Source organism: Sarcophilus harrisii, chromosome 1 (assembly GCF_902635505.1).
Source record: "Sarcophilus harrisii chromosome 1, mSarHar1.11, whole genome shotgun sequence".
Classification (NCBI taxonomy): Eukaryota; Metazoa; Chordata; class Mammalia; order Dasyuromorphia; family Dasyuridae; genus Sarcophilus; species Sarcophilus harrisii.
In genome coordinates this window covers 83,856,190-83,884,146 of record NC_045426.1, presented here as the reverse complement: position 1 = coordinate 83,884,146, position 27,957 = coordinate 83,856,190, and the positions used below count along the sequence as shown (strand labels likewise).

General features: G+C 37.1%; 1 protein-coding gene across 2 annotated transcripts; it reads left to right on the top strand.

The window, feature by feature from the left end:
- The first annotated feature begins 457 nt into the window (after positions 1 to 457).
- On the top strand, positions 458 to 26,065 carry RBM5 (RNA binding motif protein 5). Of its 2 annotated transcripts, none has more exons than XM_031958984.1 (25): positions 458 to 1,098; positions 2,166 to 2,225; positions 5,659 to 5,824; positions 6,685 to 6,840; positions 8,581 to 8,650; positions 9,169 to 9,242; positions 11,829 to 11,912; positions 14,352 to 14,412; positions 15,141 to 15,206; positions 15,697 to 15,857; positions 16,330 to 16,427; positions 17,290 to 17,377; positions 17,587 to 17,664; positions 17,753 to 17,825; positions 18,516 to 18,601; positions 18,929 to 19,013; positions 19,145 to 19,236; positions 20,611 to 20,772; positions 21,500 to 21,649; positions 21,737 to 21,808; positions 22,642 to 22,821; positions 23,124 to 23,198; positions 24,137 to 24,234; positions 24,320 to 24,449; positions 25,415 to 26,065. In XM_031958984.1, the coding sequence occupies exons 1-25, from the start codon at positions 863 to 865 to the stop codon at positions 25,538 to 25,540; spliced, it is 2,727 nt and encodes a 908-aa protein (XP_031814844.1). In that variant the 5' UTR covers positions 458 to 862; the 3' UTR covers positions 25,541 to 26,065. The 2 variants fall into 2 exon arrangements, with proteins under 2 accessions (XP_031814844.1, XP_031814848.1); XM_031958988.1 differs by lacking the exon at positions 458 to 1,098 and adding an exon at positions 1,267 to 1,928.
- The last annotated feature ends 1,892 nt before the right edge of the window (positions 26,066 to 27,957 follow it).

The following is a 27,957-nucleotide window of genomic DNA, read 5'->3' as shown; positions in this document are numbered from 1 at the left end:
GCAGGCCCCGCATATCCCCGCAGGGCCTTCAGATCCGAGGCGTCTCCTCCGATGTTTATATTACATAGAGTCAATTTTCAATTCCAGATGGAAATGATCCGAGGTCTATTTTTCTGTGGACTGACTCAGTAGTTCTCAGAAGGGGTGGAGGGTGCAGGGCAGAACCCAAAGGGACCTTCTATGGGGACTATCTGTAGACCCAGACCCAAAAGGAACGTTAATGAAGAGTATAAGCAAGGGCTTTGCCGCCAGCCAGTGCAGCAGCACAGGGCTCCCGGGCTTCCCACTCCCACACTCGCGATGCGGAACGAGCCGCTTGTGGCACAATCAGGAAGTAACAAAGGCGCTAGGTGGCCCAGGCGGGGGGCCCAGAGGGCGACTATGAGACGGACCGGCTGGGGGCTCCCGGTCTCCCCCCCCCCCCCCTTCCTCTAAGACAAGGGTGGGCTGAGCAGAGAGCTCCTCTCCGGGGGGGCCTGAGGAAGGCACGCTTGAGGTAGAGGACCCTAGGGCCGAGGACTTCGTCCGCCGGCTACCCGAGAGAGCTGAGGGCGGGGCCTGCGCCGCGGGGCACATAAGGAAGGGACCCCACCCCCCTCGCAGGTCCCCAAAAGCCTCCCAGGACCTCCTACTCAGCTGCCTCTCGACTCTCACTATAGGCCTCCGCTCCGGGAGCAATCCTATTATGAGATGATTTTTAAGTTCTTTCCTAATATCTCCAACACAATTAAACGAGACATTTCCTTCCACAAAGAAAGCAAAGTGCGTAGGCTAGTAACAGGAAGAGGACTCCTTGCAGCTGAAACCACACCTCCCGGCAGCCACCGCGCAGCGCTAGAGGGCTGGAGAGAGCGCGTCGCGCATGCGCGGCCATTGGAAGCTTCCAGCAGGCGGCGGCCAGCCGAGCGGGGCGAGGAGCAGTGTGGGTAGGAGACGGCGGTCGGCGGAGTCGCCATTTTGTTCAGGTCCTGGACCGTCGCTGGAGCCTCTGGGACGCCGAGCCGCGAGGGCTGCCTCGCCGAGCACGGTTAGGGGTGAGTGCTCCGGCTCGTACGTCCTCTCCCCGACAACTCGATCGTTGATCCCAACCACCTCTCGGTAAGTTCTCTCGTGCCCCGTCAGCCGACTCTTCGGTTCCCATCTGTCAGCCCCGGTAAGCGGCGGGGGCAGGGCTCCGGGCTTCGACAGCGATCTCCGGGGCCGCCTCAGGCGCCTCGGAGGTCGGCGGGCCGAGCTTCCTCCCCCGCTCCCTCCCCCCTCCCTCCCCATCGAGCCTTGGCCCGGTACGGCGTTTGCGCCAGCGCTCGGCCCCTGTTCTCCGTCCCTGTCCCGGCTCGCCCTTGCCAAGGCCCCCGGCGTCCGGGCCTTCCCTCCTCGGGCTGCGGGTGGCTGGGCTTCGGCAGGACGGGCGAGTCGCGTCCTCGGGCTACCTGTGTCTTTCCCGGACGTGGGCCCAGCCGCCATTAGTCCGCCCGTACCCGAGGAGCTGTGGCTCCCGAGGCCCTCGGGGCGGTAGCGGCTCGCCCGTGCGCCCGGGAGGAGGGGTCCCCGGGGCCGCGCTGGAGGGCGCTGCCCCAGCTCTCTCCCCGGGGACCTCGCCGCTGGTGCCGGCGCCAATTGTGATGGGGCGCCGGTTCTGCGGCAGCGCCCCGAGAATTCGCAGCTACGCAGACTGCGGCTCCCTCGGGCCGGGCTTGCAGCGGGCCTGCATTTGTCCTGCAAGCTGCCTCCGAAGAATTAGCTCGCTTGCCATGCGTCCTCGTTATCTGAAGCCGCTTTGAAGCATCCTTTAACCCTTCCCAAAGGGCTAGATAGACTTGGATCCCGGGTCTGTTTTTCTTGCTGGATTCCGTAAGGTTTTAGTTAACACCTGAACATCTGGCTTTCATGCAGATAGATATTCGCCGATAGAGGTTACTCGAAAAAAGGTGATATTGGCTTTCAAACCATTTCATCCCTGGTTTCAAAAATAGATTGAGGTTTACTGGTGCATTGCCTCCTTATCTCAAATAATGAGAAACTAGGCAAGATCTGGCAAGTGTTTTTCCATCTTTATTCTAAAACCGAGTTTCATGGTGGGGTGAGCACATAATCCTAGCCGTTTGCAAAGCGCTCTGTGTGCAAAATAATTTGCATTAATCTCTTTCTCTTGCCTTCTTGAACAGACTTGACGTTTGGAGCTGTGTACTAGCACTTTTAAAAAGGACTATGGGTTCAGACAAACGGTACGTTGTAACTACAGGATCTTAAAAATAATTTTTAGCCAAAATAAGAGCTGTATGTTTTAGTTCTTAAGCTTTGGGCTTGTTTTAAAATGAATTCATTGTTAATAGACCCTTAAAAAAAAAAAAAAAAAAACATTTGGTTGTAAGACTTTATTTGCTGATCTGTTAACTATTGTTTCTACATTTGTGTTCTTCAAAGATATTCGTTTCTACTCTGCCCTATTTATATCTTACTCTGTCCCCTTTCTTCCTTCACTTGTTAAATTAACTGAGATAAAAATGAGCAGAATATGGTTGCTGTTTCTGTTAGTGTCAGCGGACCTAATTTGTTTTGACTTATCCACAGGATTCTCATTAGAGTGTTATAATAATCTCAGAATCATTTTTAAAACTTTTATTTTTAAAATCAACATGCCATCCAAATATTCTTGGGAGAAAATGTCAAATAACAGTATTGTGTTAATTTCAAAAAGTCTGAAGATGGTTACATCAAGTGGTTCAGTTGTATTATAGTATCAGAGGCATTGAATGTGGGTATATTTTTGTACACATGTTCATGCTTACTTTTCGCTATTGAAATCTAAGCTGTTGGATGACAGAGACAGTTCTCTTTTTTGTCTCCTATCCCCCATTTTGGCTACTATAGCTGACTGAGTGAAGTGTTCAATTTGAATGAGTACAACAGTAGTTGGAGTTGCAGGGCCTGAGCTCAAATCATCATCATTTGTTACTTTGGGAAGTTCATCTTTTTGGATATCATTTTCCTCCTTTGAAAATTGGGAGAATTCAAATAGATAATCTCCGATGTCCTTTCTAGCTTTAAATCCTATAAAAAAGAGAGTCTATAGGAAAATGCAGGTTAAAAAGGAGAATGAAGAAGGCAGTCTTTTATAAGATATTCTCACCACTAATGAAAGATAAGCTCTACACTAGAGCTTATAAAAAAAGAGGAAGAACATAAAAAATTACAAGATATGAATGTAGGACCTTTAAGTATATATAATTAGGCCAATTGTTGCTTTCACTACATAATAGGTATGTTATCATCTCCATGCCTCTTTATTTTCTACTTTATCTTACTACTACCAGGGTATTCAGAACTATCTTTTTTAACGTAGGAAGTTTATCACAGACTTACCAAGTTGGTGACCTGAAAAAGGAACCAGGAATTATGAATAATGCGATGTTTTCATTCTGTTCTGGCACAAGGGTTCTTCTTAAACTTTTGTGTCATGGGCCTCTTCTCAGAATAATATTTTCAGATATTTGAAGGAAATGCTAAATTTCAGTTAGAGGATATTAAAAATAAAGATGCAATTTTTTTTCCCCTTTCCCTTATTTTAGAGATAGAATTTTGTAGTTCTTTATATCCTCTTAACATTTGCTTCTCTACCTCATATTCCCTAGCATCCTCCCCTACCCCCAAAAGTCCCTCCTCTCTTTACACTTGACAAGGTAAACTAACACAAAGTCCCAATTATATGTCTTAATCCTTCAACAGATGTTTTTGTTATTTGCTTCCTGTGACATTAAGGCGCTATTGTCTTTCTCAAGTTGATGAAATTGCTACCTGTTCTCATTCACTTAAGTTTTATCCTTGTCCTTTTATCCTTTTTGCTTTCAAAAAACAAATGCTATACAATAGAGAAACCTATTTCTGAAAACAAAATTAATAACCGACATTTGAGACTTACAAAAAAGTACATAAATTATTTCATCTCATAATAACCTTGTAAAATAGCATCCTTATAGTGTAACATCCTTCAGCACACTGAATTTAGAAAACCACCTTGATTCAGTAACACTTCTACCATTTAATGTGTAATCATGGGCAAGTCGTTTTACCCTTTTGGGCTCCAGTTTCCTCATCTGAAAAATGGGTTTGGACTGGTTGGTTTCTAAAATCCCTTCTCATCTATATCATCCTTTATGGTAGGTGCTTCATGTTTTCTTATTTTAAAATTAGGAAATAATCTCAGGAGGAAATTAAATTATTTGTCTGTGGACACATAGATGGTAAATAATAGTAAATGACAAACACAGGCCTCTCTTGATAACAAGTCTAGAACTTTTGACACCATACTGCACTGAGATTAGGATTAAGATAAACTCCTTACCCTCAAAATATATTGTAGTTGTAAATTAACAAATTAGACCAGTTGCTATAGTAAATGACATGATAACTTCCTATTGTTACTGTATAATTGCTGGTCATGTTGTTGACTCGGCAAAATAGGCAGTTAATTACTTGAGTAGATTGAAAAATGATTATTTTGGGGCGATTTTAAGTGCCTACGTGACTTGGGGTGCTTGGATGAGTGAGTGGCACTTTGTAAGAAAGACTGTTGATCACAAAGAAAACCTTTCAAAATTAAATAAAATTTAAATTACTCCTTTTTCACATTCTAGTATTTTGGTTGCTACTTTGTAGCAGAGATTGAGCTAGGTTGTTTTTAAACCATTTCAGGTTGTATTTAAGAAGTAGTTAATGATTATTTTAGATCCCTTCCTAAATAGCACTTTAACATAACTAATTTGTGTCAAATAACTGGCTTTCCCTTGGGCCTGCAAAGCTCTCCCTCTTAGCTTACCTGGCTTCCTACAAGTCTCATTTAAAATCCTACCTTCTACAGGAACTTTTCCCCAATGCCCGTTAATTCGAGTGTTTTTCTTTTGTTGATTATTTCCAATTTAGTTTTTCATAGTTTGTACACTTCTTTATATCTCATCTTTCCCCATTAGACTAAATTGCTTGAGAGCAGGCACTGCCTGTTTTTCTTTCTTTGTATCCCTTTTGTATCACTTAGCACAGTTTCTGACACATTGTGAATGATTAATAAATGTTTATCAACTGATTGGACATTAGTAAGACTACTCTTCTTTATCTTCTACTATCTTCTTTAGAGAGAGCCAAGTAACCAAGTGATGTTCAGATGATAAAATGACCCTTTGGTGTCATGAATAATACTGTAAGATAGACTTCTAAAATAGTTTATAAATACTGCATGTATGGTTGGGCACCAGATCCTGTTTTGGTTTTTTTTCTGTTGTAAATGACGGTCCTTTTGAAATAATAGAGAAGAGTTCCCAGACCCCTTTGTTTTGGGGAAAGGCTATTCTTGACAATATAAATGAGATCTCATACATGCCCCAGTTTTTCATGCCCCGGCAACACTAGATCCCTTAACATTTGACCCAGAAAGTTCATTTTGCTAAATTCACAAATTTGGAGTTAAAATATATATGTTGCTTATCTTTGCATTTTGGAGAGAAACTATTTCCACAGATTGTTATTCTGGGAAACTGAAAAAAGTTGAAACTAACAATTAAAATCAAGCATTATGTTAAACTGCTAGCTATATTGTGCGATAAGTTGAGCTGCTTAATGTTTTCTGTCAAGAGGACATGCAGTATAATGGACATTATCTTGCAGAGTCAGTAGAACAGAGCGTAGTGGAAGATACGGTTCTATCATAGATCGGGATGATCGAGATGAACGTGAATCCAGAAGCAGACGAAGGGATTCAGACTATAAAAGATCCAGTGATGACCGCAGGAATGATAGATATGATGACTACAGAGACTACGACAGTCCAGAGGTAGGTGAATGGGATCTGGTTTATAAAATTGTCTTCAAGTTTGTAAAGCACTTCTTTGATTTGATCTCAGTCACCCCATGATATAGTTGCTATTTCCTATTTTACACATAAGGAAACAGCTGGAGAGATGAAGTGACTTGCCAAAGGTTACATAGTAATATGTGACCAAGACAGCTCTTTCTGATTCCAAATCTGACACAGTAAGGAATATATTTCCTAGCTGCCCTTAATTTACTATCTGTGAAAATACTTGCTTAATTTTTGGAAGCTGAGATGATTAAGTGGAGAAATAGAAAAATGTTTCTTCTAAGCTCTCCATAGAGAATTTATGCCATATAGGTGTCATTATTAAATATGAAAATTATTTAACTCTTTAGTTGCTCTAGCCTTTCATTGAACTTCAATTTCTTTTGAATTTTATATTCAGCTTCTGTATTCTTAAATACATTTGAATTTAATTGGCAAAGATAATTGAAATCATTGAATAATCCTGTGCAGTGTTGTAAGAAGTGTGGAAAATTCCAATGAAGTAGATTGTATTGAAATAATTAGTGAAAGAGGTAGTATTCAGATACCTTTTAGATACCAGTTCAACACAGTACATGCTTTTTTGCTAAAAGAAAATTATTAGTGCCTATTGGCTAGGTGTTAATGACACAGAATGTAGAATCCAGAATGTCCTCATTTTTCTGAAACCTTTAAAGTCTCCTGTCTTCCTAGTTATCGTTTTAGTGATGGGAAATTGTGACCATATCCTTATCCATCATTCCATCATATATATATGTCCCCTTTCCTTTTAAGAGTTAAAAACTTAGTCCCAAAATGGAGTTTTCATTGCAGTTTTGTTTATTGTCCATCAGAGGGAACGCGAGAGAAGGAATAGTGACAGATCAGAAGATGGTTACCATTCTGACGGTGACTATGGAGAACATGACTACAGGAATGATATTAATGATGAATGGGAGAGTAAGACAATCATGTTGCGTGGACTTCCTATTACTGTTACAGAGAATGATGTAAGTAACAAAAGAAAATATCACTTTAATAAGTATGAATAATAATACTAAATTTTGAAATATGAATCAATTTATCAAGGACTGGATTTTTCAAGATTTTATTATTTCAGTAGCACAAATAACAATAGAATGTAAGACTACATGTAAATTTTGTTCTTTTGAGTTTTATACACAATTCTTTATATTACTAAATTAAGATGTAGAACTTAAGCCTTGTAACTCTTGGTGAATTTTTTAAAACATGTTAATATTGTAATATAATATTAATAAATTTGATCATATGTTGAAAAAATTCTACACCTTGTCCTGTACCATCCAGGAAGGCTCGTTTGACTTCAAGTGCCTTCCTATACAAGAATTGTCACATCCAAAAGAAGCTTTTATGTCTCCTATTGATCCAGCAGAGGGAGCACACATTAGGTGTTTCATTTATTCCATGTTATTCATGTCTAATTGTTATGTGATTAATTTTAATGTTTTTTATCTTGCAAACTTCCTTCTGTTCAGATAGAATGTCCAGTTAAGTATGCTGTGTAGCTTGTGAAATAGTTACACTAACTATGATTTTTAAAGGTAGAGAGTATTATACAGTAGTTTTTCTAAAATTTTCTCAGTGAAATTTGTTGTCCTACTTTAGCACTTACTGAGTATTTTATTCATTATCTGATGTTTCTCACACTATTATGTAAAGCTCTTATCTTTCTCTTTAAGAGAAAAAATAGCATTTTTTTTCTTAGCTGAATTCATCACAAAACTCATCATGAGTTATGAGTAATTTTCTTGGTATATTGCTAATATTTTTCTAATTTAGGCTTTTCCTTGATGGTTTTGGACAGTTTAACAATTCATATATTTATATTGCAGTCTTGGCAAATGGCCACGTGCCATAAGGAGAGACAGAGAGAGAGTGTGTGTATTTTGCCAATGATAAAAACTGCTAGATTTAAAAATAATAATCATTGGTGAATAATTTTATGAATGCAAAAAGCTCTTGGTTTTATTTTCCCTACATTTTCATGTCTTCTGTCTAAAATAAATTGGTAGAAGAGGGATTTTAGGCACAGAAAACTGGAGTTAATTCATTTTTTTTTCTTATTAATGCAGTTGTAAGGAAAGTTCTTTTATAAAATGGCTGCTCAGAAATCTTTTATTCATTGGAAATTCTTTAAGAAAAGCTCTTTTTTTAGGTGAATTTCTGAAGTAATGCTACACTGTTATTTTTAATGTATTATACAATAATTTCCCTAAAATTTGAATTTTTCTAATTCAATTTCTAAAATTGAATTCTTCAAGAATTTAAAATTAATTACATTGCAAATGTTGAGCATATTTTCATTGGCATTGTGACACATTAAAAAATGTTCCTGTTAAAAGCTCATTTAGGACTTAAAATGACAGTTGTGCCATTAATCTTAATTGTTTTCACTTAGAGAATTGGGAAAAAGGAGGTTTTTGCTCTTTTTCATTTGAAAGTCAATTGATGGTATGAATTTGTGTCTAAGGAATATTTCTAATAGATGTCTTGAGGGCAATGCGAAAGACTTGTGGAAATGAATTAATTTACACCACAGAAGATGATGGCCGCATTTCAGAGTCAAAGTTTAAGTTAACTGCATTTTGATGATAGAGGTTATGTTTAGCTGATTGAGAAGACATGGTTCTGGGCTTGAATTCTCCTTGTTTAGTGTATTAGTATGTAGCTTTGAAACTTTAACTGCAAACATATGAAATCCTGTGCAGATTCGAGAGATAATGGAATCCTTTGAAGGCCCTCAGCCTGCAGATGTGAGGCTGATGAAGAGAAAAACAGGTGAGAGCTTTCACTCATTTTCTAGAGGTTGTTTTTCTTCCCCACCCCTATTTCAGTCCCTAAAGAACCTCCTGAACTCCCCCAAATCTTCAAGCACATGAAATGAGAATGAAGGGTTTGCCATGGCTAAGGAATGTGACACTTATGTTAGAGAACATCTGAGGAACTTTTTAAAAACACTGTGTTTAGGGACTTTTTAAACAATTTTTGTTTTTCTTTTTTCGGTAAGTAGCAATAACGTAAACATCCCCCCTTTCCCTCGCCCTAATTTGACTCTTAGTCTGTTGCATGGTTACTTTTAAGCGTGGAAATAAATTTGAGTGACATGTAGCCAGTTAAGGTGGCTTTGTTCCTTGCCATGGCAAAATAAAGAGAAGATCCCAAAGCCAAGTCACATGTAAAACTGCTTCCCAAATTGGCTTTGTCACGAAGTAATGAAGCAGTTGGAGAGAAATTCACCTGTTATAAAGGAACTGACTAACACAAGTATCCCGTCTATATCTGAATGCTGTCTCTAGGTGTAAGCCGTGGTTTCGCCTTCGTGGAGTTTTATCACTTGCAAGATGCTACCAGCTGGATGGAAGCCAATCAGGTTGCTTCACTCACCAAGTCTAGATATTCCTGAAAATGGAACAAGTCTGTACAATTAAAAAAAAAAAAAATGAGGTGGAAGGAGTGGTTTGTTCCAAAATAGTGACTTAAATAAAAGCTTTGTATATATTAAAATCTTTATCCAAAAAGAGAAAAAAAAAATAGTACTAAAAATCCAAATAATTTGCTCTGCATTTAAACTTGGCTATATGGCAGGGCCACTGGAAAAAATCATATATATATATATATATGATTAGATCTTTAAAATTATCAATACATCCTTTCTCCCCTCCCCCACCTAATTACATTCTCACTGTGACCATTGAGAAGAATATTATACTCTTAAACTTTGCATTTGAATGTGGAAAGATTTTTTTTCTGCCTGTAGTAGGCATTTTTACTAATAATCTGTTTTTTGCCTGGAGACACCATGTCACTTGGGAGCAGGCATAAATATATAAATCTTTCCATAGTATATATGTAAATGCTACTAAAGATATGTGCATTACAAATGCAATGAAAGTAGCTCCGTGGAGGTGTCCTGCTGCTGTTGTATTATTGTTAGTGGCAATGAAATTATTGTTTTATGTAAAGTGCCCTTTAAAGATGGCATCCAGTTGTAATTTTTTAAATGCAAATCATTTAGGATTCTTTCTTATGGCATTAGTCAAGTGTTCTTCCAGTTGTGAAGATAACACTTTATGCTTTGCACTTGAATGGCATTTTGGTCCAGAATTCAAATATGTAATACTAAAATGCTTTGGTCAGATGCACTTTGGAAAAAGTTTATTTTTTAAGTTGTAATAACTGACATCAAAACATAATTGCTTTTCATGTGGCAATTTGCAAGTTGTCATCCTGAAGTAAATTATATTATGTCATTGGGAATCTTTTGCAGTTTATCTAAAGACTCAGCTAATGAGAGTTGCATTTTAACTGACTCATTTGTCAGATTTTTATACTTCTCATTTCAATAATCTGAAGCCATGGCATTGTAGGCTTCTGAAAACTAGGACGTCATGCATTTCATACCATGGACACCTTCATAGCAAACTCAGAGCATACTTAATCCTTATGTGCTTAAAAGTAGAATTTCTTGGCATGACATCCATTGCTACTAATGGGTGTACCAAAATCTTGGTTGCCTAGGAGTTTAAAACTCTTAAGATCAAAATTTCTCTTAAACCAAAAATTCCACAATTTTAATGTATACAAAGCTATACTGATGTGTATTACTTGGAAAAAGAAAAAAAAAAAGTACAGTCCAAATTCACTCCAGAAAGGACATTAGACTCAGGGAACCCAAAGTAGTTTTGAGTCTCACAGTAGCCCTCCTGCCAAATTATAGATGGGATGATCTTTTGAATTTTGCCAGCATCTTTATTTCTGTAATGCATATATCCTAGTGAGTGAAAGGTCCATCATTTTAACCCCATAGGTTAAACACAATCCTGTTCTCTAAAATACTATAGATGTTATCACAATTACTAAATTTACAACATAGTTTAAATCTCCCAGAAAAGAACCAACATTTCTTCAATATATCTTTTTAGGAGGCTTAGACTCCTTAAAAGTCTAGGACTGTAACCTTGCTTAAATCTCTTCTGCTCTTATCACACCTCAGTAAACAGTTATAAAAGTTGTTCCCATTAAATGAAGACTCTTTGGGGGCAGGTATGAGCCCCCTGATACTTGTGATCAGAATGATCGAAGCTTAGAGCTTTAGATTGTTAAAAACTTAAAACAGTCCCATTTAGTCACTTTGTTGACTTGATGGACATGGTGGTGAATGCATTTGTAAACTTCCTACCCCCTGAAGAAACTTCATTGGCCTCCTGGTTACTCATTTTGAAAGAGGGTCTGTGTTTCAGTGAAGAAGGCATCTGTAACACGGGGATTACATGAACTGATATAGTTGGGAAGAAATGAAATTTAGTTATGCTTCAGTTGGTGGCATTCAAAATAGTCCCATCCCGTCCCCTTCTTGCTTTCCCCCTTCCCCCCAAAAAAAGTTTAACCAGGTTCCCTTTGAGGTGAACTCCCTTCTTTTCAGAGGGACACATCTTGAAGAATCTTACTTGGGGGGAATGGAAGTTAAAAATGTTTTTATGTTGATTAGGTTTGGGGATTGGGGGGCAGGGCAGTGAAGCAGTGCCCAAGGACAACCGTTCTAAGGGCTAAAAACAGAAGGCCATCTAAAACTTGGGTTAGTTGTGATTTTGGGGGTTTTTTGTTTTTGTTTTTGTTTATATAAATAGACTGTCACTCTTAGCAAACCTGTCAATGCTGAATGTTAGGACTTCTGTCTCTGCTGGAGACACTTCCTGGTTCCATGTCAGCGTTTAGTGTTTGGCAGCTCTCTCAACACGCCCTGACTCCGTTTACCTTTACTCCGAATCCCATTCTCTTACTGCCTATGTCCGCCTCTCTGAAGGATTGGATGGGCAGAGTATAGGTGGCGGTTGGTCCTCCCCGTATGTTGTCCATTTAATTCCAGAGCACTGATTCTTCCGAAGTGTGCTCTGCCCTGGGAAAATGGACACACATGCCTCAGAATGGGAATAACTAATTGCTTTTTTTCTTGCAGAAAAAGTTGGTGATACAAGGAAAGCACATTGCAATGCATTATAGCAATCCCAGGCCTAAATTTGAGGATTGGCTTTGTAACAAGGTAAAGTGGTTACATTTTGAAAAATAAACTAAAAACTTTAACTCTTTTGTGTGAAAACCTAATGGTATACAGCTATCTAGGAATGAGGAAAAAGAGAAACTACTGGTGATTCAATTACTTTGATGAGTGCATGTGTGTATGTATAAAACTTCTTCAAGATGAGATTGAGGGAAGTCCAGAGAGTTTTCTGTTTTCTCTGTCTCTGAATACTTAGCTACTGCTAACTATCATTTGGCTTTAGAAAATTTTTCATACCCCCCCCAGAACCATCATTTAAATAAAAGAAATTCCTAATTCTTAATTAGACACAAACATTACTTGGAACACAGTCTTAGGGATGCCAGCCAACTAACTATTCTAGTTAGGTTTTCTATCCTGGAAGACATGATGTCTAAATGCTTTTAGGATTATGGTTGACCTCAAACGTAGAATATTTGAAATTTTGGTATCTATGCTACCACCTTAGCAATGAGATGGTGTTTGGTATTCAGTAGCTTGTGGGCAAAGATGATGAACCATTGGTTCACCTATTATTATCGGGCTTTAATTGATAATAGATCACAACTTCACAAAAAATGGCTTGGAAGGATGACACCCAGAGGCTACATAACTTGCTCATGTTAAGAAAATTTTTCTTAACTAAGTTTTTTGTGGCTCTTTTGTTTTAGGGTCATTATAATTGGAACTATTTATTTGATTTTAGAATATTTCATCTGAAACTTGAAAGAAATACTTTTAAAAATGAGTGTATATTCCTGGCACTTGGCTATTGATAAGATTTTATGATAGATTATAATTCAGATAATATCCTAAGGATTCCTTTGCAAGATATGGATAACTTTGTATGCAGGTTCTAAAGGGGTTTAATTTTTCTCAGTTTATGTCAAGCATTGTCGGCTTGGTAGGTCGTTTGTTTGGACATAGATTTGTGAGAAGTGAGGCATGCACAGCATTTATTTGAAGAATATTCAACCCAGAGTATAAAGAATTTAATTGCTGAGCTTCTGTTTTATGTAATAATTGTCAGCTATTCCTTTCCCAAGCTGTTTTCTGGCCTTCCATTTTGTAATATTTATGTTATTAATGTACTGGTCATGCAAACTTTGAATTTAAATAATTGATTTTTGGTTAAGAAGTTGTCCCTGGATTATCTCACACCTTGAGTCCTTAAATGGTAAGCTTAGAAACTCTAGAACCAGTTTTAGAGCATTGGTTTTGTGATTGTTGGGACAAGTCAGAAAGACCTAGATTTGGATCCTTACTTGAACATGTACTTCTTATATGACTTTGGTCAAGTCGCTTAGCCTCTCCCTCAACCTCAGTTTCCTCATATGTAAAATAAGAAGTGAAAATAATACTTCATAGTGTTGTAAGAACCAGATGAGGGTGTATGTGTACATATATATAGTGCTTCACAAACTTTAAAGCAATATATAAATATTACTTGTTAACTTTTAAACCTTTTTTTTGTTGTTGTTGTTGTTGTTACTTTTAGTTTTGTGTTAAACTGTTTTGTGGATTTCTAGATTCTTCAGCTTTATAGTATCTGCATATTATTAGGGAAAAAACCTTTTGTTAACCTGTTGGTATAAATAAAAACCAAAATTCTAGGTTAATAGTAACTGCTTAAATTTATAGGACATTAATTACTTTTGTCTACTTTTTTTGCTTGAGCTCACAAAAAAGTATTAATGCCCATTTTACAAATGAAAGATGTGAGTCTTAGGTCAGAGCTATTAAATGACAGAACTTGAATGCACATCTTACATAAAGTCATGTGAAATTTACAAAAAGCCCTTCTGATACATGAAATCCAGAAATTTCTTTCCACTAGTTAGCTGTGTCACAATAGTACTAACTTGCATTCATATGAATCGATATTTATTTTCAGATGTCCCATTTGGCCTCTTTTGATAACTGATCTTTACAACATTCCTGTTTAATAGAATAGGAGACAGAAGTTCTGATCACACATCTAACACGCTATAAAACCATGGTTCAAACCCTGATTGCAAGTCTTAAGCTTTCTACTCCATATATGTTATGTGTTCTGAACTTTATTCCGGTAGCATGTGATCAAACTGCTCATGTTGGATTATTTTATAGACTATGTGTCCTATTCCTCCTAATGCTAATTGACTATAAGGAGATAACTGACAACTCAGTACATAATTCTAAACAAACTTTTAAGATTTTATTTTTTTAAAATAATAGGTCCTAGATGATCAGCTTTTCATAGTTTTCTTAGAAGAGTTAGGGAAAATTCATGTAATATACACACTTTTTTGAACTGTCATTGTTCATAGTCACTTAGGATTTATCCATCTAAGGAATAGACAGTAAACCCTGCTACTTTATTTATAATACTTCAGTGATTAATGGGGATTATGAGTTGATATGAAAAATAACAGAACTCAATGCTCAATTTTTTATTTCCAGTGCTGCCTTAACAACTTTAGGAAAAGACTCAAATGCTTCCGATGTGGAGCTGATAAATTTGGTAAGTTTTATTTAACTTTTTTTTTTTTTTTTCAACATTCCGCTGTCATGTCCTATATGAACTATATATATTTAATCTTAGACACTTCTTCCCCTTATACTTGCTCCCAATTCATACTATGTTTCCTTTTTACTCAGATTTAAAATAGTAGCCTCTTTTACACTTTTAATTTACTATTTGTTTCTTAGTAGTAAGCAACAACCCAATGGTTGCCTAGATAAGCTTTTCATAAATATCAAATTATTGTCTTCTGGAAAGCAATATAGAAGAAATTAGGTTTAGGCAACTATGTTGTACCATATCTCAAAATGGAGATGTGTCCTGAATATTAAAAATGCTTATACAATTGTTAAAATTAGAAACGCGTCCATCTTTTTCATAGTTGTTGTTAAATGGTAAATTCTTCACCAAATAAAAACTATTGGCAATTACAAATGGTAAAATAAGTATACAAAACAATAAAACAAAAAACTAGCCCCTAATATGTAATAGCTTGATGGATAGGAGCAAACCGATCTTAAAAGAAAAATGGTAAACTAAAATTAATCTAAATCACTAATGGATGCAAATCAAAACAATCCTGAGTTTTTCCTTTTTACTCTACAAATTGATAAAAGATGGGATTAACCATGTTGGAGGGGTTGTAGAAAGGCTTGCATATTGGTATATGATTGCTGGGCTTTGAGTTGGTACATTTATCTCTCATTTTTTTCCTTCCGTTTCTTAAGACTCAGAGCAGGAAGTGCCATCTGGAACCACAGAGTCTGTCCAGTCTGTGGATTACTACTGTGATAGTAAGTGAAAGTACTCTTTAATCGATTGTTATTGCTGTTGTTTATCCTTTGTTTTTGAAGATGACCATGATGTTAAGGAAGTGGTGCCATGAGAATCAAGTGAATTGGATTGAAGTGTGAGGGAGTGCAAAGTCAGCAGTCTCACTTTGTCTGGAGCCATCTGGGTATAGTGGCAAAATATAGATTAGAACGACGAGAAATGACTCTGGGTGTTCCTTATTAGAATTTGACTCCTGGTTGAGACTTCATTTATCTCTCTACATTTCTGTAGTGCAAAATAATCTGAATTTAAGAGCTTATTTATTCATACAATTTACAGGAACTGCAAACAGTTATTTACATGTCAGTGATTTTTAAGTTCTTAATTGAGCTTCAGATAAAAGGCTCAACTTTGAAAGTGTGGTTCTGACTAGTATTTATTTACACCTGCCTTTAACAGCAATTAAAAAATTGAAACATGCATAATGTTTATCTTATTTTATCTCCTCAGCTATTATTCTTCGAAATATTGCTCCTCATACTGTAGTAGATTCCATAATGACAGCATTGTCTCCATATGCATCATTAGCTGTCAATAACATTCGGCTTATAAAAGATAAACAGACACAGCAGAACAGAGGGTTTGCATTTGTGCAGCTGTCTTCAGCAATGGTAAGAGTAATTTTTAATCTTGGACACTAAATTTTAAGTATGATTAATAATTTCAATGATGGTTTGCAGTTTTGTGTCATTTCCATTTTAGGGGTCACAATTTAACTATTGACAGTAATTTTATGGCAATTCATATAACCCTAAAAATTAATATATACTTAGTTCTGGTCATTTAAGCAGCCAAATTTTTTTTTTAATTTATTTATTTTTAACACATCATTTTATGAATCATGTTGGGAGAGAAAAATCAGAGCAAAAGGGAAAAACTATGGGAGAGAGAAAATGTTTAATTCTTTGATTCAGATTAATTTAACCCTTCAGTAACAGTGTGTTTCTTCTTGTTTTATGGGAAAAGATGTTGAACCTAATGATGTTTCAAATATGCATATACAATGAGTTAATCTCCTTTTTAGAGCCAGGTTTCTTGAGAGGGGTTAGCAACTAAATCTTGTTTCTTTATATTCCCTTTTAGGATGCTTCTCAGCTCCTGCAGGTGCTACAAAGTCTTCATCCTCCACTGAAAATCGATGGCAAAACAATTGGAGTTGATTTTGCCAAAAGTGCCAGAAAGTGAGTGACTTCACTGTCCTTATTTAAAACAATCCTGTTCTAAATGAATCCCGAAGATTTTTTTCCCCCAGTGATTCCTTGCCAATTTTACAACAAAGCTGTTAATTTTTGCATTAGTGTTTGATGACTAAGCCTATGTGAATAAGATGTTTTTTTGCTCATGGAGCTTATTCCTTCACCTGTCCTTGTAAATCAACTTGTGTTTAGTAAAGAACTCTTTGCTTCAGCTGAGGGTAAAAACAAATAGGGAAAATATAGAAATAATGGCGCATAGAAACTGGAAGGGAGGCCATTGGATCTTAAAACAGCTCCTCATTGTTTTACAAATTGAGGAAACTGAGACCAAGACAAAGTGATTTGCCCAGAGTTACATAGGTGTTCCTGACTCCAAGACCAACTTTCTATTATACTATGGCACTGTGCAGCAAGGATTCCATTTGACGGTAATCACTAGATTTCTAGAAGTAGACAAGAATAATTATTATTATAATTGCCACAAGTTTGCCTGATCTATTGGCATTTTTCATCCTACAAGTGTTTTGGTTAGTTTTCTGATTGTGGGGGTGGTGTGGGTGTGTGTGTGTGTGTGGGTGTGTGTACACACATATATTTAGAAAGAATGGCACTATTGTGTTGAGATAAGTATTATAAAGTTCTGACCGACAATTTCATGATCTTCTGGCACTAATACCAGTTAATAACTAGTACCTTTGCAGTTTAGTAATTTTTGGGCTAGAAAATCAGCATGTGGGGGACCATCTCTGATTGCCTCATGTGGCTAAGTTAGGGAAGAACAAACCTGAGGTAGATATTGAGGGGAAAGTACAGTTTTGTTCATGAGATTTGGTCTTCATGGTTTCAGAGATTTGGTTCTCCCAGATGGTAACCGGGTCAGCGCCTTTTCTGTGGCTAGCACAGCCATTGCTGCAGCTCAGTGGTCATCCACGCAGGTATGAAGGCGGGGAGGGTCCTTTGCTCAAGTTAGTGTTATGGTATTGCCAAGATTTACAGGTAGTGGATTTCCTGTTTTCTCTATACCTACCTGCATTGGTTGTGATTGGCATGCTCTCAAAGAAATTATTAGGGAATGTTTCCTAGTTACTTTTATCTGAATTTTACTAATTTTATGTGCATTCCCCTTTCTGCTGGAATTTTTCAGTCTCAGAGTGGAGAAGGTGGCAATATAGACTACAATTACCTCCAGCCAGGCCAAGATGGCTATGCACAGTATGCCCAGGTGAGTAAAATCTTAAGGAATTTAGACTCTTCTGGTCTCCAAAAATCTCACAGGAGTTTGCCAACTTTGCCATTTGCATTTTCTTCAGTATTCACAAGATTATCAGCAGTTTTACCAGCAACAAGCAGGGGGAGTGGAGAGTGATACATCTGCTGTACCAGGTATTATACTTCGTTGCATCTTATGCTTAAGCTTTTCAGAATTGAGGTAATCTTACTGGATTCCTCAAAGAGTTCAAAGATAATAAAGAATCCTCTCTGCCATCTTATGGGTTCTCATACAAGACCCATGGTTTTTGCATTTCAGAGAAAGGTCCAAATTGCTCTTGTATTTGCCAAATTCCAACTTGGCACATAGTGACATTGTTTTAGTTTTGAGTGACCAAGTCCACTTTTACTTGCTTCTTTAGAAATCTTGCCAAAACTTTTTACAAGTTCCACAAAGAGTTTGACAAATGCCATGAACAAAGTATAAAAATAAAAGATTTTACTTTAATTAGGATTATAAGTAAAAAATTAGGTGATTAAATCTTTCCTTAACCAAAAGTATGTGAATAATTTCTCCTTGGTTCTGCTCTTCTGTCCCCTTCCACTTTCAAAAAACCAAAATCCTACTATTTTCTGTTTATAAGAAAATTTAAATGTCAAAGGTTTAAGGATATCTTCTCTGCATAATGCATACTCAGTGGGCCTTTAGTGATAATTAGATAATAGGAATTGACATAGACTACAGTACAATGCTGGAAGGACATCAAAGAGAAATGTTGTTGAATGTTTAGCTTATAATTTTGTCCTGAAGTTTCCAGGTAACCTAAGTACATTGGCTCTCTAATCAACTATTTTTATTATCAGGGGCAGCAGTCACCACTACTTCAGCAGCTGTAGTATCCCAAAGTCCCCAACTGTATAATCAAACCACCAATCCACCTGGCTCTCCGGTAATCTGTAGTTTTAAATATAGAACTGTTTATTGTTATGGAAACTTTTGTTTTGCTGGGCAAATCTTAACCTTTTCTGCTCTGAAATAGGATTAGATAGAGCATATTGTCTTTGTGTTTTTGATAAAGTTTCTCAAGATTATATTTATAATGCATGCTTTGACTTAACCTTTAGGGAAATGTTACCTGCTGATAGTATATTATGTTGAAAATTTGCTTTAGCTTATTGCTGTAGCTTGTCAGAGGGACCTTTGGGAAAATATATTTATTGCTTTCTTTTAAGAGGCTTTAAAAATGAGAATTACTGAACATGCTTTCTTTTTCCAGACTGAGGAAGCACAGCCAAGTACTAGCACTAGCACACAAGCACAGACAACTTCCCCAACTGGTGTAGTCCCTGGTACCAAATATGGTAAGCTTAAAATCAAGATCATTTCTCAAGAGGCTTTTTTCTATGTAAACACACAGATTCAGTTTCTTAGTTTGAATTTTTAGCCTACTTGTTATTAGAAATAACAATTATTCTAAATTTTTATTTTATAGCTGTCCCTGATACGTCCACTTACCATTATGATGAATCCTCAGGATATTATTATGATCCAGTTACAGGACTTTATTATGATTCTAACTCTCAGGTAAATGCAATATCATCCTAAGGTATTTTCATGTAAAATCCATCTTCATTTAGGTCAATTTATGAGGCATGAAATTAAGTATTCTTTGTATGAGTAAAATCTCAAACATGGTAAGTGGTGTTTAATACTTTCCATTTAAATTTAATTAATTAGTTTATTCCCATTTAAAACCTTTTGAAAGATGGTTTAGTAGCCACTTTAGTCTTAAGTTCTTAAATATATGATCTAGCTCTTACAATCCTTGTAGAAAGACCAATTTACTTGTTTCTGTTTTCTTCTGTTTCCTGCTAGTAATTCCTGAGGGACACTTTGTTTTTGAATTTTCAGTGTTTTTAAATATCAGAAAATTTGAAGAGTTAATAGACAAAATAGCTAGTCATTCTTAAAAGTTCTGCCTGTAGTAAATAGTGCTAGAATATAACCATATAAGAATTTGAAATTTGCAGCTCTTTTGTTTTTTTAATTGGTGACTAAGAATAATGGTTAGAAAAGACTCCACACAACTCTTAACAAAGTTTTTTAAATTTTTTCTTGTGGGACCCTCACTTCACACCCCCTCCCGCCGCCCCCCCCCTAAAAAAAAAAAAAGTTAGCACTTTTGGAGTAAAAACTCACAATACATTCAATTCCCTTGTAAGGAGTGAGACTGGTGTTAAGATTTATGGATTCTTATGTCATATCCTGTGATAGCTTTTATTACTCTTGACTCATAGTTAATCTGTTGAAGAAACCCCAAATTTAAGCTTTATCTGTCTCCATGTTTAAAATGAATTTTTGCATGAATGAGATATTAGGTGTCATAACATACATTCCTTTCGGTATTAGGGAACTACACCAGTCAGAGGAAGCTGGCTGTGGTTGTGTGCTAGTACCTGACTATGTGTCCTCAGTTTAGAAAAGGAATTCTGGTTTGGTCTGTGGGACTCCGCTGTTCATGTATAATAACTAACTCCTTTTAAGAGACAAGTAACTGGAAGCCTAGTTACTGATTTATATTCCTATATTTGCCTCCTTCACTAAACTTGTTAAGAACCAGTTTTAAGATTCCATATCTCATTTCTTAGCTTATCCTTGGCCCCATGCTATCTAGTGAAATTGACAGAAGGGCTGAGGTGGAAGGCAACACTAGCCCACCTAACCTTTGGTCTTTGTTCAGATGGCTGAGGATCCTGCCTTTAAAATAGTCGATTCCAGCAAGATATTTTAATGCAGACTGACAACTCTGCATGTGAAAACTTCTACAGATTTTTACTATTATTTTATATGACTGACTCCCCCAAAGATATTTTTATTGCTAATTTGAATTATTAATTTGACTTGGCCGAAGTTGTTGCTATTGAACAATCACTTGATGTTTTTGTTTTTACTTTCTAGTACTATTATAATTCCTTAACCCAGCAGTATCTTTATTGGGATGGAGAGAAGGAGACCTATGTACCTGCAGCAGAATGTGTAGCCCAACAACAAACTGGTCTGCCTTCTACCAAAGAAGGGAAGGAAAAGAAGGAGAAGCCTAAGAGCAAAACGGCACAGCAGGTAAGGCTTGAACTGTAATGGTTAAGAGTTGGTAGAATGTCTTATTTAATCCTTAACAATCTGGAAGGTGGTAAACTCTGCAGTTGTTTACTCCATCATACAGATGAGGAAACTGGGCCAGAGAGGGCAGGAGTAGAATGATTTGTTTTGAGATTCAGCAGCTAGTTAGTTATTATCTTGTAAGATTTTAGAACTATGTTTGAAATTACATTTCTTGGTGTTTGCTATATCAGGATCCTTGGCTTGATGTTGAAAGGTGGGTGGCATTTGGTCACTTGCCCTGATGCCTTAAAATTAGCAATGCAGAAAATGTCTATGTATTTTATTGACAGCAGGTTCCATTTCTTTGAGTTAATATTGTGATCATTTAAAGCAGGTTTTCTATAGAAGTTTTTATATGTCTGTGTTTGGAAATAGGAATGGCATATATATATCTGATAGTCTTACTACTGTAGTTTGCTTTAAAATAATTCAAATTACTGGTTAGTATATCCTTGTTAACTTTAAAAGATTTCTCAGAGATTTAGTAATATTGTTTATCTTAGAGCTCTTAATTATTGTATATCATAGATTGATGTTAAAAATACTTAGGGATTTTGCTAGAGAGCTTTTGGGGTAAGGAAAGATCTTTAATGACTGATGTAATGCAGAGAACTTGGTCCTCATTGTCCAATCACATTTATCATTTTGACTTCAAATGTGTTTTTTTGTTTGTTTTTTACTTTAGATTGCCAAAGACATGGAACGATGGGCTAAGAGCTTAAATAAACAAAAAGAAAATTTTAAGAATAGCTTCCAACCTGTCAATTCCTTGAGGGAGGAAGAGAGAAGAGAATCAGCAGCAGCAGATGCTGGCTTTGCTCTCTTTGAGAAGAAGGTAAAAAAGGGGCATTAGCTAGCAAGTGTTCTAAGTAGAATTTGTCACGCAAAAACTGTGGGTTCATGGATTTTCATCTCTTTTAAGGGAGCTTTGGCTGAAAGACAGCAGCTTATCCCAGAGCTGATGAAAAATGGAGAAGAGGAAAATCCACTCAAAGTAAGAAACAGTTTCACTATATTCTAAGCCTCTTGTCTTAATTTTAACGAAGTTTCTTTTATGTATTGGTAGTGATATATTTGTTATACAAGGTTATATTTAATTTTGTTTTGATGAATTTTGAAATTTGCATATTGGCTAACATTTCTTACTTCAGCTTTGATGGTTTTATAGTCAGTATAGGACTGATGTATTATATACTACAGATTAAACAAGCATTTGTTTTCTCACCCAGAAGAGAAAAGATGCTATCTTGAATTTTGGCACCTTAAGTTTTTTATCAGGATAATCATTTGATAAAGTTTTCATTTTCAATTACAGAGTATCTTGTTTTTATTTATATGTACATATAAAAAGAGATTATTGAGAGAGGACAGTTATGCTGATACTTTGCCACACATGATAAGAAAATGTAAATTCCTTGCTCTCAAAGACCTAAAATTGAAGAGATATATACATATAAGAACTAAGTAAAAGTTTAATGATACAGAGAATATAAATAAATGCATAATTAATTGCTAATTGTCATATATGAGTTAAGATAGCTTACTTGGAGGTACAGTGGTCTGGTAAAAGCTTCATTGAGAACAGTTAGACTCAGCCTTAAAGTAAGGATACCTTAACATAATTTAGAATTAGATGGGAGCTTGGAAATCATGTAAATCCAACCTTGGTTTGCTGATGAAGAAACTAACTTAGGTGAAGTAACATGACTTTCTCAGTTTCAGTGTTACGTGAAATGCTGTGTCCAAATCTTGAACTAATTGGAGTTCTCTCTGACCCTCAAATTTTGAAAAGAGTACCCTTCATAATATTTGCTATTTCTTTTCTAGCGTGGTCTAGTAGCCGCTTATAGTGGAGATAGTGATAATGAGGAAGAATTGATGGAAAGAATCGAAAGTGAAGAAGAAAAACTGACTGATTGGAAGAAAATGGCCTGTCTTCTCTGTAGAAGACAATTTCCCAACAAAGATGCTTTAGTTAGACATCAACAACTCTCTGACTTACATAAGGTTTGAGTTTACTGTTTTCTAAAATATAAATAATTTTTTTTTTTTTTTTTTTTTTTTTTTTGCTGAGGCAATTGGGGTTGAGTTGAGTGACTTTAGGGTTGGTGCTCTATCCACTGCACCACCTAGCTGCCCTCTATATTCTTTAGATGCCTAATTTTCCTAGTTAAAATGAAAAGATTGAGTGGGGACATCATTGCACTAGCATTGCTTAGAATATGAAAATGACAAACTTTTTTTAAAAAGTCATTTATTTGATAATTTCAGAAATCTGAGTTTTTCTTTGTTTGAAATGCTTTACACAGCAAAACATGGATATCTATAGACGATCTAGACTTTCTGAGCAAGAACTAGAAGCCTTGGAACTAAGAGAAAGAGAGGTGAGTGAAACAGGTTACCAGTTCACAAGTGTTCATGATAATTTAATCTTTGTTATCATAATGCTTTATAGTTTGGAAAAGACTTGATATATTATTTCCTTTGATCCCCACAATAACCTTCTTAGGTAGATACTAGTGGTATTATCTCCTCGATATACTTTGCCATATTATAGGACATTTTTCTAACACCTTAAAAAAAAAAAATGATTTACCTTAAAGGATTAGCACGCTACTTTGACTACACAAGAGAAAGATCCTATAAAGCAGGGGTCCTCAAACTTTTTAAATAGGGGGCCAGTTCATTGTCCCTCAGACTGTTGGAGGGCTGGACTATAGTGAAAACAAAAACTTTGTTTTGTGGGCCTTTAAATAAAGAAACTTCATAACCCTGGGTGAAGGGGGATAATTGTCCTCAGCTGCCGCATCTGGCCCGCAGGCCGTAGTTTGAAGACCCCGTCTATAAAGTTTAGCAATAAGCATATAAGGTAGTATGTGATTGCCATATGCTGTTATGAATTCAGGTGTCTTTTGTCCAGGAAAAATTTCTGGGAGAACATGGCCCTAGAGTCAGAATACCCTCAGACAGACAACTCAACTGATTTTTGTTCAACAAATATTATTGTCATTTTTCATTATAGGTTTTTCTTTTTTAAGTTTGCTTTAGAAAGTTATTTAAATCTTACCTCTCATGCAGAAATGCTCTAATTAAAAAAAAAAAAGAGCCAGAAGTGACTTTTACTTATTACAGTTAAAATATGGCAGTAGTAATGTGACATTAGAGAAGTCACATATACCGTTTTTCAGTGTCAAAGAAATGGTAATAGATCTGTGTATTTAATACAATTTAAATGTTGGCTTGAGAAATCTAGAAGTAGATGTAGCTGTTTGAAGAATGAATTAGTATAGATTTCTAATCATTTTTCTTTTCCCACTTATAGATGAAGTATCGAGATCGAGCTGCAGAGAGACGGGAGAAATATGGAATCCCAGAACCTCCAGAACCCAAACGAAAGAAGCAGTTTGATGCTGGCACTGTGTATGTATTATGAAAATTTCACCACGTGTGAAATGAAAATTTTTTTCAGTCTATGTAACTTTTTTCCCCCTTTCTCCATTTTTAGTAATTACGAACAACCAACAAAGGATGGCATTGACCATAGTAATATTGGCAATAAAATGCTACAGGCCATGGGATGGCGGGAAGGCTCAGGTTTGGGAAGGAAGTGTCAAGGTATCACAGCCCCCATTGAGGTAAGCAATAGCTTGGTGTTTGGGTTATGATGAAAGATTTGTTCTAAGGGAATTTTAGCAACCTCATTGTCCTGTCCCTTCTTCAGATACATCATTGAAGTGACTTATTTCCTAATCCATTCAACCATTGTAGTGAGAGGAGTTGGATGTGTGTACTAAGTAGTTTTTATAGCAGCTTAGTTTGTAAGGCATTACATGAAAATTCACTTGTAGTCTCAAGTATTGTGTTAGTATAGTCCTGCCTAATTGGTTTTATTTATGTGAAGTTACTTAAAATTTAGTTATGTAGCTGTATCCATTGAATTGCTATTAGTTAAATTATGGGTTGCAATCCCATGGGATCATTTAACTGAATTTGGGAGAAGGGTCACGAAAGTATAATTTATTAGTAGTAAATGATTTGCATATTTAGTTTATATACCCGAGGTTGTGTAAAAATTTCTTGGGCAAAAAAGGGGTCACGGAAAAAGTTTAAGAAGCCTTGGTTTGGGTATAGATTTTAAATGGTTGTCTTAATAATAGATTCTTTGAGGTTGCCTAGAAGTAGGGGGGAAAAATAGAAATTTTCATGGCCAGCATTTAGTCCTGCTAAAGCAAGTGCTGCTGACATCAGACTTTTCAAAGCAAGTGATATAACCTTGCATTGGGAGTATAGTTGCTTGGAATGTGTGCCCTTAGACCCTTTCCAGAGTCAGATTTGCTGGGCAGTTATTCTATATGACAGTTGGTCGTTCATTTTTTGTTTTTTACTTGTTGCTGAATGACGTTTTGTTTTGTTTTGATCCTCAGACCTGCTCTAGATACCCACTAGGAAAATTAATTGTTTAATACACTTCTTATAAATTTTCAGTTTGAATGGTCCTATCAAAGGGAATGAGTTTGGGAAGAAGAGATCACCAGTCTGTTCTATGGGCATACTTTTGCTTTATGTCAAGTGCCAGACATCCTTTTTTATTTTTCCCTAGGCTCAAGTACGAATGAAAGGAGCTGGCTTGGGAGCAAAAGGCAGCTCCTACGGTGTGTCAACTGCAGATTCTTACAAGGATGCAGTTCGGAAAGCCATGTTTGCTCGGTTCACTGAGATGGAATGAGAAGCATCGCCTTGCTCAGCACCTTTTGTATACTGATAACTGGCAAAGAACTCCACTTCCTTCTGCTGAACTGACTGTTACAACCTGTATCCTTAGGAGCACTGCTAAGTGCTGGTAATGGTTTAGGACAAACCATTCTATTTCCTTGGGGATTTTTCTTCCTCCTCAAAGGTTTTCCCATATGTGGGTTATATGGGGAATAACCTTCTTTTGTGTTGAAGGGATCATGGGCAGACTTAGGGGGGACTCCCTGTCTTTTATACCTTACTGTATATTACTGTAATTTACTATATTTTATGTGTGCAGACTGTATTGTAGTATACTATGCTCCTCTGGTTCACTGTAGATGTTGAGAGGTGTTAGGTGTTGACACTGACGTCTCATCTATGTTTTGTTGTTGTGCTCTCATTTTGGCATAAGCCTTATGTATATTTTGTATGATATACCTTTGTATATACTTTTTGAAGATTTTCAGTATAGTTGCCAATTCTGGCTCCTTTACAAAAGAAGCATCTGGAAAAATAAGCGCAGTGTGTCTTTTTATTCTCACATGGGCGGGTAGAGCGTGTCTGAACAGGCACGGTGATGAACAGTAGATTTTTTTTTTTTTTTTTTTTTTTTTTTTTTTTTTAAGCTTTCAGATTATGAGGCTTTTCCTATCACCACAGGAGGGTAGTAAGGTTGGGTGGGGCTGAAGTTTTTGTCTTCTCTTTCCCACAGTTTCTAGTCAGTTGTTTTAAACTCAGTTTCCATAAAGTATAGTAGATCACTGACCAACCTCTACTGGATACCCAGATTATAATGGTGTCTTGTCATCAGTTTATTATGTGACATTGGGAATCGAGGCTCCCTGACCTCTCTTTCCATTCCTACATCTATTCTCTTGTGAAACAAGGGAGTATTCACTTAAGGAACATAGTCCCAGAGAGAGTACAGATTGTTGGGGGTTCACTGGTCATCTTAAAACAAATGGCCCCTACTACCAGACATAAATGCCTTTTGTTAAAGTGTAATAATAGCATTAACTTCCACATTCCCAGCAGATCCAAGCTACCTGCCTTTCCTTTTAACCTGCCTTCTGCTTTCTTTGCAGAAGAAATTAATGGTTGAGTTTCATTGTTATTTTCCAGACCTGACAGTTATATCTCTCATCAAGTTTCTCAGCCATCTTGGGAACCGAATATAGGGCACGATTACCTTGCAGGCAGAGCTCTAGAAGGCAGGCAGGCTGGCTCCCTGGGGCTATGTCAGGATGAAGTTGAGAGATGGATGCAGTGCAGCAGGGAAACAATTCTGATCTTTGAGACTTGGGAAGAGCCTGCAACACTTGGGAGAAATTGGACATTGCAGAATCTAAAAGAATTTTTATTCATAGAGCTAGGAGAAATACCATATTGACTAGCTGTATGAAATATGCATGTAGTTCTCCAATGCTTGTGGAATTTTGGTACATTGGGGACCAGTAAAAGAAGCATCTTATAAAACACCTAATGTGCTACATAATTGGGATGTAAGGCAACAAAATAGCCCCTTGAGGGAGTTTGTTTCTTTTTTCAGAGGAGACATATACATAAATAAGAAAGGCACAAGATAAATTAGTGAGGGGTAGAATCAGGAAAGGCTTCTATGAGGTGTTGAGAACAGGATTTTGAAGAAATCGTTTTTAGGAGATAATGCTGAAAAGTGTGAAGGACAGAAAGGAGATCACTTTGAACCACAGTAGAGAAACAAATATCGCCTAGGGTTATGAAGGCCTGTTAAAAGGAAATGTGGGGATATGACCAAGGTGGTGGTACCTTAGGACCCTCTTGAGTTGTTGATAGATTTGAGTCCTGAGGGGATCTTGAATGGGGCCAACATGTAAGTCTAAAATAAAGACTGGAGCCTAAAGTCTGAGCTGGACTAACACAAGTATTGCCATAGAACAGACCAGGTGAGTGCCCTCAGAGTGTTGTGACCTTTCTTTTCTGTCCATATCCTGTTCTTGAAGCCATGCAGATCTCCTTCCTTTGTGGAGAGGATATTGGGGGCCTTGATATCTGCTGTGTTACTAGCCTACAGGAGCAGATAGTGGGTGCCCGAGAAACACTGGGGGTGAGAAGCTGAAATGGGATCACAAGGAAGTGTTTTTCTGAGGGGGGGACTGGAGGGCAGTGCTCCAGGCACGGAGATTGGAGCTGAGTGTTCCCACTGGCAAACACCTGAGTTGCCAGTCACAAGTGGCCTCATTAGACACATCTGATAGCGTCAGCTTGTGAGGAGGATTCCAGGTGAGTGCACACATAATGGGATCTGGGAAACTCTTAATTATGTGAGCCCAGCTAATCAAAGACTGAAGCTGGAGTCTCCTTCCTCCTCCAGAGGGTTGTTTGAAGGAGCTCAAGCAGCTGAATACTTGGGGGGAGGCAGGGAAGTGA

Coding starts and splice junctions, on each gene's coding strand:
- RBM5 (XM_031958984.1), top strand. CDS start 863: ATGCGCGGCCATTGGAAGCTTCCAGCAGGCGGCGGCCAGCCGAGCGGG. Junction 19,237..20,610: donor ATTATGATTCTAACTCTCAG/GTAAATGCAATA, acceptor TTTACTTTCTAG/TACTATTATAATTCCTTAAC. Junction 22,822..23,123: donor AACTCTCTGACTTACATAAG/GTTTGAGTTTAC, acceptor TGCTTTACACAG/CAAAACATGGATATCTATAG.